The 12,076-nt window shown below is 40.9% G+C and overlaps 1 protein-coding gene across 1 annotated transcript; it reads right to left on the reverse strand.

The window, feature by feature from the left end:
• Positions 1-2,056: 2,056 nt before the first annotated feature.
• LOC130700812 (homeobox protein B-H1-like) lies at positions 2,057-11,350 on the reverse strand. Its single transcript, XM_057522799.2, has 3 exons — positions 10,414-11,350; positions 5,921-6,221; positions 2,057-2,790 (listed from the first exon to the last, which is right to left on the reverse strand). Exons 1-3 carry the CDS (start codon positions 11,240-11,242, stop codon positions 2,265-2,267), a joined length of 1,656 nt encoding a protein of 551 aa, XP_057378782.1. The 5' UTR covers positions 11,243-11,350; the 3' UTR covers positions 2,057-2,264.
• Between the last annotated feature and the right edge of the window lie 726 nt (positions 11,351-12,076).

Here is a 12,076-nt window from a genome sequence, read left to right on the forward strand (position 1 = left end):
CTCGTCTGATTCGGCTACCTGTTGGATCCATTACACTTCATCATATCTATTTTTTTTTTTTTTTTGTGAGAAGGGAGGGGGGGGGGAGCTTTTTTTTTTCAGCAAGCAGAAAAATTTGAATAAAAATAAGAACGGTGATGGCATCTCCTTCCCAGTTGGGGGTGTGTTGATGTAATTTTTTCGGGGTTTTTTGTTTCATAGAGAAAAATGGTCGACTACTCTTTTTCTTTAAAATATATATTTTACACATACAATGGCCAGCAGCTAAATGTGTATAAGCTTTTCATAAGAGATTGGATACATAAAAGATGTGTGAGGATTAAAAATTATCTTTCTTCTCCCCTCTCCCTCCCATCGTATTCGATTAAAACAAAAAACAAAAAAAAAACGTGTCTATCGATTGAAGGCCGATAAATAGAAATTACGATTGACTAGAATTTTACTTAATCACGAAGAAAAGAGGAGCCCGTGAATTTCTTTCTATTCACGGCTTTTTATAGTTTTATATTTTAAAGGCAACAGACAGCGGACAAAAGGGAAATTGAAAAGCCAAAAAGTTTGATGACGATGATGATAATAGTTTTTTTTTTTTTTTTCATCTTTTTTTAAAGCTGACAAAGTGGCGGTTGTCATCTCTCTCTCTCTCTCTTTTTTATGTACAACAGTGGCAACTATAAACTTGATGAAAAAGACTCAGACGCGGATGTCCACCGTACAACAACAACAAAAAAAGGAAGTCACGCGGCATGGCCGCTCGTTCTCGATGCTCTTCACGTTATTTCATTATTTTTTTTTTTTCGTGTATTACGTCTCGTCATGGACGAATGTCGTTAACACATCCGATTATCTCGTGAACTCGATCGTATTAACGCAAGTCAAATGGAACCGCTTTTTCTTTTTTTCTTTAGGTCCTCGGACGTTGGGACGTTGGCGAAATGTTTAAACTGATGAAAAGACGAAGGGGGTGAAGTGGAAAACGGTTTGAGCAATGATGAGGTACAAAGCGGAGCCGGTTCAAATTGGATGATTTCGAAAAAAAAGAAAAGAAAAGGGGAATGATAAAAGTCCCTGGCCCATTAGGAAAGATGACGCCAACTGTTGGACGTGCCCAAACATGTCTTTTTGCGTCTCATTTTGATTTCAAATGAGATCTAATGTGTGTTTATTGGAAACGGGAGCTTTTGTCGAGCCTCAGTTTAAAAGAGTTTTTGAATCTGTGATGAAAAATTCTTTTTGTATTTTTCAAAAAAAAATGTGTCGCTGTTTCTTTTGATTTCGGCCTCTTTCAAAATCAACTATGTACAAATCTGCGTTCGACCCACCTTCAATTGGCTATACAGCAAAGGTAACAAGGAGAATCAAGTGTGGGACATGATGAAAAAAAAAATGAATAATAAAAAAGAGGCTAACGTGAAATTGGCCGATCATCAAAGGAAGGTCAGTGACAACGTACAAACGAAATGAAATGAAAAATCGCAAAACAAAAAGCTTTTTTTTTTTTTTTTTTTTTTTTTTTTTGTTTGCCTGTGTATATTTTATATCACAATCACGTAGTAATTAGCAAAGAGGGTTGGAGGGGGAATGTTTTTCTATTTTTCGTTACCGATCGTCCTCGTTTGCTGTGATGTTCGGACGACGCCAAAAGACAAATGAGTCCAATCGTCGTGTGTGTGGAATGCGTTTAAATGTTTGAACGAAACGCCAGCAGAACAGCAAACGAGGCACAAACGATTTCGGGATGAGGAGGATTCAATTGCAGGCACACTTGAGATCATGATCGTGCATTTCTTTTCTTTTGTTTTTTTTTTTAAATATTTGTTGTCATCTATATTAATCATCAATAAGCTGGGGAAAGATCTTTTTTTTTGTTTTTTTTTTGTTTTTTTTCGGTACATTTTGTTATTTTGAATTTCGCCATAGCAAAACGGGGGGATGAGAAACAATGTCGAACGAATATATGCAAATTAAAAAAAAAGGGAGAAACATTATTCAACCCCCTTGCACACATAACGAGACAAAAAGGTTGAAACATGAAAACAAAAGAGCAAAAATCAAGACATTTGCAGAAAAAAAAAAAAACATTTTGTTTTTCAAAAAGATACAATCGCATTTTCATAATTTTTAAACAACAAATAAAAAAGAAAAAAAAAACACAGCGCGGAAACGGACGGAACGGGCAATTGAATGTTTTGCCCGTTGGTAGTGCGCTCCCCTCTTTTGAATAATAAAAAAAAAAACAGAAAAAAAAAAAGAAAAATGTTTATTTACGAGGTCTCGGCTCTGTTATTAATGCCGTTGTTGTTGGCCGGATAGAGCTGAGACGTGATGGCTGCCGACGCGGCGGCTAAAGAGCTAAGCCCTGCCGATGCGGACGTGGCGGAATTCAGGAGAGGACTCAATCCAGCTGGGTAAGGATGATGGCTGGGTAATGGCGACGAGGTCGAGATGGGGCTGCCAGACGAACCGGCTGGAACACCGACGTGATGTCCAGAATGCATGGGTCCTCCTGCGCTTGCCTGTTGCTGTTGCTGGCCAGGATAGAGCCGATAGGAGAGCGGCTTTTGGAGGGCGGCCGCAGCGGCCGCTTGACGGTAATAAAGGTCCATCGAGGCGGCGGCTGCAGCGGCTGCCGCCGCTGAATTGGGCGGTCCCGGAGGCGGTCCTTGCGACATGGGACCGTAAGGCCATCCGTACCCGTTGCCGCCGCCGTACATCCTCTGCAAACTGGCGTAGTTACCCGCCTCGGCTAATAGCTCCAACCCGACGGCCGTTTGTCGTTTCCATTTGGTTCTGTTCATATTGAAAAAAAGATAATGCGATTAAGTTTTTTGAAATGATTTTTTAGAAAATTTAATGTGAAGATATTCGCCAGGGTCTAGTTAAACTACCAACATCTTAAAAAAACAAACAAAAAAAAAACAACAAGAGTTGGCTTAATTGCTTCGTGGAAAAATGACGATTTTCGGGAAGCCAACAGACAAAACCTCATTTGCATATCAAAACACAAATTGATGCCTGGAAATATTTGATCCGCACATCCATCGGCCCGAAGGCAAACCCTCAATTTTCTGTTGTATGTCGTTGCCGTTCATGAAAACGAACTGCAGATGCGCATGCGCGTTCCGCTTTTTTGCTCGCACAAGAAAGTAGACACACACACACACACACACACACACACACACCGGCATTAAACGATTCACGCTCGAACGTGACGCCGCTTCCGCCCGAAAAAAAGGGGGTGGGGGTGGGGGAGGAGAGCCTTTCCATTTTTCTGGCTGTAATTCTTTTTGCCCGATGGAGGAAGATTTCGCAAGTGGCTAGTGGAACTGTGCGTCCTTGCGTCAGATAGCTAGCGGCAATTGAACGCACACGCTGATCAATAAAAATAAAAGACAGAACGAAAACGAAAGAAAGCGACGTAAAAGGGGATGCGAAAAACAACTTGTTTCATCCTTCGCTTTCCTTTTTCAAAAAAAAAAAAGAAACACGAAATTTTTCTGAGAAAAAAAAAAAAAAGAACCGATTTGAGGGAGTTGAGATCAACTCTTTAAACTATGATCAAGGACAGGTGTGCACATAGTGACTAACTGCTGCCGTCCGGTTTTTTTTTTTTTTTTTTCTCGCCATGTATTTTTATTTTATTTCATTTTTTTTTTTGTTATTTTCTCTGGTCTGGCTGTTCCGGCTGTTTTTCCGAGCGAATAAATATCAAGCCCTCTTTTTTTTTTTTTTTTTTTTTTTTTTTTCTTGTTGCTCAAATTACGAGTGCGTCCAGCAAAAAAAAAAAAAGAAAAAAAAAAGAGAAGAGAAGAGAAGAGGAGGGGGGGGGGGAGATTCTCTCGTATAAGATGTAGCAATGGCTCAACACTTGGCCGGTCAAGCTACACGCTTGTTTTCAACTGCGAAGGCTCTCCTTATAGGAATTACATTTACACGGCTGTTTGAACGAGGGTCTCGGCCCGCCATATTAGCCGCACCACGTCATTTTTTTTTTTTTTTTAAATATATATTTATTTAATTCTACATTCGGGAATCGTCTGATGGTAAAACAGAAGTCGAATTTAAATCTAATCAAATATGCATTTCTCGATGAAAAGGGACCTGGTCTTTTTCATATGCAACTCTTCTTCGTTTTCCATCTCTGACGATTGTGATGAACGACTTGTGATCATTCAATTAAAAACGAATCTCTTTTGACTTTTTGTACACACTAACCAAAGAAGAAATAAAAAACAGCCTCAACACACACACGGTGAGAGAGAGAGAGAGAGAGAGATAACCACTTGAATTACGAAAAGAAACTGTTGAATGTTGATGGCGTGTGTCAGCCGTCTCCATCCAAAGGGCACCCTTAGCTCCTGACACGATGGCGGCTACTCGTTAACGTATGGAAACATCAAATCTATCGCGCAATTATATATAGGAGAGAGAGAGAGAGAGAGAGAGAGAGAGAGAGAGAGAGAGAGAGAGGTATAGACTTGCTTTACCTATACATATATAGGTTCGAAAAGCTCGAGACAAAAGATCAAAAGAGAACGAGATGGATGTGGCCATTTGCATTGCTAATGACGGCTCTCGTTGTATGTATATATCTGAAAAGATGGATACATTCGGAAATCCGAAAAGAATGGAAACGAGCTAGAAGAACATTGTGATGAGACGCACAGTTAAAAGAAGCTACTCGCCAGCCATGATGGATGCTGCCAGAAGCCGAAAATAAAAAAACCGTCCATCAGTATCACATCGAAAATTGCATAAATAAATGTTAGGACGGAGGAGAGAGAAAGAGAGAGGAGACCCTGTTATCAAAACTAACCAATGGGAAAATAAAAATAATCAAATACATATAAAAAAAAAAAAAAAAAAAAAAAAAGCAGTTGAAAAAAAAAAAAAAAGAGAAGAGGCCACAGAACAAGTGTAGTCGAAAAATAAATAAAAATCACAAGACCGAGAGATTAGATTTTGTTTTTCGCTTTCTCGCCACGGTAGTTATTAGATATACATGTGCTATCAACGAAATTGTGTGTGTGTGTGTTTTTTTTTTTTGGTTTCTAACACGTTTTGAAAAAGAGGAGGCAGGTTTTCAGAGAGTAGGGAGAGCTAATAAATATTGTATATTTACAATTTCCATAAAGCGACGATTAAAAAAAGATTATCGTTCTTCCTCAAAACGAGAGAGAGAGAGAGAGAGAAAAAGAACAAAAAAAAACAAAAAAAAAACACATCACAACAAAATTTTCAAATCGAATTTTTTTCCCTCGCTTTCCAAACAATAAGGTGGGAAACGTTTAAATCACCGGTATATATTTTTCGTTTATTCCATACCGCACACCAGTCGATATCATCACGTGTGTGTAAGTTTCTTTTCTTTTTTATTTTTATAGAGCCTCGTAATAAATGGTTAAGTGTTCCTGTAATTTAGTAGCGAAAGGAATGGAGGAAAAAAAAAAAAAAAAAAAAAAAAAAAAAAACCCCAAAACGATTGTAAATATTTGGAAAAACCACTGTCTCATTTTTTTTTTTTTTTTTAAACACATTGCGCAATCTGGGAAAACGATGTGTAAAAACACGAAAAACGATTCGACTTACGGTTAGGGCGAGCTGATTCAACATGTCTATTGCGTCAACAGACCTACATCCGTATTTGATATACACACACACACACACACACACACACACAGGTAATATACGTAATCACGTGTGGCTTATGCTTCGCATCAAATAACCGCCATCGTTTAATCGCAATTTACGACCGGGATTTAGCGCGACAACGATGGGACACACGCGGATAAAGAAACAAAACTGAAGGAATGCGCACGATTGTTCTATACCTCTGTTTTCTTTAAAGCTCAAGTCGAGAACAATTTCCCCATTGTGAAATACAAAAATATGTGATGGGATTTTGAATGTTTTTGTTTACCTGCGGTTTTGGTACCAAGTTTTGACTTGGGTGTCGGTCAGACCGAGTTTGGCGGCCAGTTCCAGCCGGTCTTGAACGCTGAGGTACTTTTGCCGCTCGAAACTCTTCTCCAGCGTCTGCAGCTGGTGATCGGTGAAGGCCGTGCGGGCTTTGCGGGCTTTTTTGCTCAAACCGGACGAGGACTTGTTGGGTCCGTCGCCGCTCTCGCTGGCCGTGCTCCCGCTGTGGTTGTGACGGTGGCCGCTACCACCTCCGCCGCCTCCGTTGTTGCTCTTATCGCCATCTTCATCGTCATTTTTAGCTAAACCAAAACAAATAAACAAAATAATCATTTAAAATGAACAAAAACAAAACAATCAAAAAGCTTTTTTGAAAATTCACTTAGATATCAAAATGATGATCCTTCCTCTTTTATTCGAATATTGTTTTCCAACGATTGCGGAGTTGTAAGACTAAATGATTAGACCTCGATTCGTTTGTTGTTGTATAGTTTTTTTTTTCTTCTCTCAACTGTTTCCTGTCATTATTTAACTCCCCTGCCGGTCGAATGGAGTTACCCTCGTTTATTCCGACACTGCGCACCGCTGAACAGCGCGCACACACACACACACACAAAAAGAGGAGGGAGGCTTTTTAATTTTCTTTCGGGGGCATTTAACAACAATTAAATGGCATACTATTTTTTTTTTTTTTTTTGGAGGGGAGTTCTTGCCTATTCATTAAGTCGAAAGAAGAAAAAAAAAAAAAAAAAAAACAGGACCCGAAACGGAACAAAAAGGTTATCTCCGTTTTTTTTTTGTTTTTTTTTAAGTGTCTGCATACACGGCATGTAGAGAGAGGGTAAAGAAAAGCATTTAAAGAGTCTCGTCGAGTTAAATAGCGAAGTTTGTTGAAGGGGAGTGAAAAAAAAAAAAAAACACGGGGCAGGAAATGAGGCACACGCTCGAAAAAAAAAACAAAAAAACTTTACTTTCTTGATTCGATATATTTTCTACAACATCCTCCTCCGGACTGTGAGGGGAGATTGAGAAAAAGAGGTGGAGAATATGAGACCATGACAAATTTCTAGTGAGGGAAATGATGGAAAACGATTAAAAAAAAAATTGTTCTTGTGTCTTTGATATTCCCTCCACACACACACACACACACACACACACACACACATACACACAAACAAGGGAATGATTCCGGAGCTCAGTGTGACGTCTTAAAAAAAAAAAAATAAAATGAAAGAAGACCTCAGGTATGAAGAAAATGATTGAAATCAACCCTCCCCCCAAAAAAAAACCACAGTTGGCACATACGAAGTCTAAAGCTTCCGTTTTAAACTGTGCATCCAATCCGCAGAACGATAGCCCCCCCCCCCCCGAAAAAAAAAAGGTTAGTTCGTTGAGAGAGCTATATACCTCCAACTGAGCGCGACACATTTCTGATTGATGAATTTTTCTTTTTTCCATGGAACCACCAAATTTTGTATTTTTTTTTTTTTTTTTAGATTGCCATCATTCGCCACCTGACAATCTCATCTGAGCAAAAGATTTTTTTCCCCTTTGTTTTTTTTTTTTGTTTTTATTGCGTTTGTCAGGTGGATGAATTTCTCATCAAAGATGCGCGAAATTCGCACACGGCATCGCATAATTGCAAAAGTGCTAAAGAGCATCTAGTATTTTTAAAAGGCATATGTACAACACCGATGAGTAATAGGATATTTATTCCGATAGCTTTTTTTGTTCTTTGCATTGAGAAGCCCTCCAAACAAAAAAAAACAAAACAAACTGACTCTACTATTCGTCCCTTTCAAAAGTGATTAGCATTGGCCGGGATTTGATTTTTTTTTTTTTTTTTTTTTTTTTTCGAAATCCAAAAAATTATCAAAGGGTCTTGTTATATGTGAGGTTTCTTTTTCCGCATGCATAATTTATATTAACATGTACCAATACACAAGTTTTTAAGTACACGTTTCAAATAACCGGATGGGACGTATATCACTTTGAGACGAAACACGGAAAGGACGGGAAAACAAAATGTAGGGGAATTCCTCATTAACTACAAGATCAATGATTCTCATTTCCTTGATGGTTTTTTGGGGTGACAATCATGGCCCCCCCAAAAAAATGACAAAAATGATGCGCCAAAAATTCTGATGATGTCTAAAATCGTTTTATGTTTCGTGGGATGGCAATCTCAGTTTTCCAAATGGATATTCTATTAGCATGGCAAGAGAAAATGTATGGCACACGCCAAAAAGGTTTGACCTTTATAGGCTTTAACCCTTTCTAACTTCAACCTGCACTAACGTACAACGTTTCTACAGGATTTGACCAACGATGTATTAATAGAAAGAAAAAAAAAGGTCCTCTCTTTTCTAACATTGCGGCGGTGTGTGTGTGCGCTGACTCTAATTGTTCCCTGCGGAGCAACTAGTCAACGATTTGCCCAGCACTGCGGTGTGGGGTTCAAAATGGTAGAAAGAACACTAAAAAAAAAAAAATAATAATAACAAAAGGGCTAATATTTGGCAGCAAGTATAACCATTTTACAAAGGTCAAAATCTTATTGTATCCCCCCCCCCCTGCAGAGAATCTTTTTGGACCTACCCCGATTGAAAAGAACATTTGCCATTTGGAAAATTGGAACACCTGAAAGAGTTGCCGAACCCCTCAAGGTCGTATACGACATATAACGGGGTTTATGTGTCTCATCCAATTTTTTTTTTTGTATATGTTGATGTGAGCCTCGTCATATGAACAGCTGTTTCCTGTTGCAATCGATGACGTGTTCATTCGGCGGAGCGTTAATAGAGTTAAAAACATTATGAACACGACATCACAGCACTAATATCGAATCCGTTCGATGATCATTTTCCAGAAAACAATGGATCAAATATTCATCAGACATTTTGGAAAGCCACATCCGCAATCTGCATAAAGCCACTGCGGATGATCCCTCCCCCCAAAAAAAAGAGGCCCACGTTCAACGTTTGTTAAATCGACTCAAATGCCCAAACAAACAAAGGCCTCGCATCTTTTATAGACCATCTCTATCTCTCTTTCCATTTTCAATAGCGAGTGCGTGAAGATGGGCCACCGTCACAATAAGCATTGATTTATTCGGCTTTTATTCAAAGCTTGCAACGTGTACCTAACTCTCCAAAAGTTTGTGTTTGCATACACACGAAACGTCAAGTTGAAAACTTGGGGGTCACACACAGCCTTTGCAATACCTTTGAAAAGGACTGGACCAACCAAACGATTTAAAAAATAAAAATGTTCCAGTGTGTTTGTGTGTAAGGGGGGAGGGGGAGGGGGATGGTAGCAACTCTTAGTGCTGATGATCGAATATGCAGATTGAAAAGTCCCAGTGTTCGGTTTGACCGGCGCGTGTTCTGCGGACCGAGCTTTTGTTCACCATCGGAAAACTCTTGTTCGTGTTTTGTAATATATATATCATGGTGGTATTCTTCTATCCTATAATAGTTAAGGCCTCCTCCTTCCTGGCTAATATATGCCCCTCGTTCGGTTGGTCCTCTTTTCTTATCGGCAATAGATCAAACTTGCACGAACCACTTCCCCTTTTGTTGCGCGTCTGGCTTGACTTGACACACACACACACACACGACAGGGGACGAATGTAAAGTTTGGAAACAAGAGAAAACAGTTTTGACTATTCATTGGATTGCCAGGTATCTCTAATTGGAAAACCACAAAGTTTAGACCCATTTCGGCCCTTATAACTGAGGGTCATCGATCCACCGTCCACATGCCCGTCGATCAGCTGTTTTTCTTTTTTTTTTTTTTGAATGACCGAAACAAGTGAAACGAATTATAGATAGAACAACGCATCCATCGCAAAAGGGGTTTTTCGTGTCAACTCTCCAAATTACCTGAAGGGTAATTGACAGTTACGTGCTGGACGGCCAGAACTTTTGTGTGTGTGGGGGCATTTTTCCTTTGTTTTTGTTTTTTTTCTAAACCGATTTCCGAAGAGGAGTGCCATCTCTGCCTACATCAAGTTGTAAACGCCAACAGAAACCGCGAACAATCAACGAAGGTTCATCGCAGGTGAGGCAACATTACACACAGAAACGAGGTATCGTACGCAGTCACGCACAGGCAGTCTCCCGCAAATCGATTCCAGTTTAATGGGAAATGTTTTTTGTTTGTTTGTTTTTTTCTCAACAAGCCGTTCGAAACTAATCAAATGTCATCATCGACCGAAATCAAACAAAGTTCCTTCAAATAAAAAAAAAAAACAGTTATATATCTGTTACAACATGATAACATGCTGTTTTTCTACCGATTTCCGCTTGTCGATAATAACGCTTGATTGCACATTAAGCCAATGGCAAACAAAAAATAAAACTCGTCACAGTCCATCAATCGATCGGTATGTTAATCTCCATTGTTTTGCTCTTTCGAATAAAGATTTAAAAATCCAGCGGGAAAATGGGGAGAGGAAAAAAAAAAAAAAAAACAAGAACAAAACAAACTTACAGATATCGGACTCGTCGTCGCTGAGCATCAGATCGACTTTGCCGATGGGACTGTCGCGGTCGTGATCCGAACCGTCGGGATCGACGAATTCATCTTCGTCTTCGGTCGGGTCGCTGGCGAAATTGGCGGCGGCGGCCGATCGTTTGAACGACAAATCGCGGGGCGACGATTCGGCCGAGTTGGCCACCAACATGCCCGATGGCATCATGACGGGCATTTGCGGGTGATGCGGATGGTGCGGATGCTGTTGGTGATGACCCACCAAGAATTGATGGAGAGGAGGCATCATGCCGGGCATCATGCCGGCCGGATTGAAACCGTAAGCGGCGGCAGCGGCCGCGGCCGCCGCCAAATTGAACTGATAGAACGGGTGAGGCGGCATACTGGGAGGCGCTTGAGGCTGTTGAGGTTGTTGTTGTTGTTGTTGTTGTTGTTGTTGCTGCTGCTGAGGCATTGACGCGTAATTGACACTCGCTGCGGGACCACTGTCATTACGAAGAATGTCTGTTATCATAAACTTTGGCCGACTGGAGGCCTGCGATGCGGCCGACGTCAGGCTCGAGGCGGCCGACGTGGACACGGCCGACGTGCCGGTCACATTGGGCGATGTAGCCGACGACATGACGGCACGATCCGGGTTGCCTTTAGGCTCCTCGGCTGCCTCCGATTGTTTGTGTAGTTTTTGTTGCTGTTTCTGATCGGCCGCGTAGTCGTCGGCAGTCGACAGTTCGCGAGTCACCGTCATCTTATTCTTGACGCTCTTCTTCAAATTCACGCTGCTGGTGAGGCTCACGTCGACGACTGGCGAGAGTCCGATGTCAACTGTCATATTCCGAATTTTCGCCGATTGCACGCCAAAAATATAACCAAGATTTTAACAAAAAAAAAAAAAATTCACTTTTAATTAACGAAATATAAGCCCGAGACACTTGACACTTTGCGCAATCGAAACAAATCAAAACAGGATTTTAAAATAATAATAATTTGGTGCGGGGGGGGGGGGGCGGGGTCGGGTTATTCAATGATGACGAAATGCGGATAACTCAACAAACGTCTGATCGCTATGAATGCGGCGGACAAACTGACTTCCCCCTCGGAAAGTGGTGCGGCCTAGAAGCCCCTCCACTTTACACACTACACCAGGAGCGAAGAGAGGGAGAGAGAGAGATAGAGAGAAGGAGAGAGAAAAACGAAGGGGGCAAGGCAAACGAGTGTCTGCTTTGGACCAGCCCACCTTATTGCCGTTCTTTTTCGGATAGGGACGGCCGACCGCCGGTGTAGTGGAACATCCCGAACAAGGCGGAGTTTGAAGCAACCGGACGACTCCGCCCTGCCGATCGTCCGCGTTTGAACCAATCGGGAGCCGACAGAAGCCCCTTCACGGCCATTTGAATAGACACGCTTCTCAAAAATAAAATATAAAAAAAAGGGCTGCGTTTAGGGACGAGTACAAGAAAGAAAAGCAGACAGACACAAAGCCATTCTTAGCATCAGCACTAAATCGTTGTCTTATCACCCACGATCCTTTCAAATCGTTATAAACAGGGGGTGGGGGGTGGGCGAATAGTTTATTTATAAAACAACGACGACTATTTTGTATATTAAAATATATACGAACGCCCGACGTTCTATACATAGAATCTTTTTGTACTAACTACACATG

Source organism: Daphnia carinata, chromosome 9 (genome assembly GCF_022539665.2).
Source record: "Daphnia carinata strain CSIRO-1 chromosome 9, CSIRO_AGI_Dcar_HiC_V3, whole genome shotgun sequence".
In the NCBI taxonomy this organism is placed as follows: Eukaryota; Metazoa; Arthropoda; class Branchiopoda; order Diplostraca; family Daphniidae; genus Daphnia; species Daphnia carinata.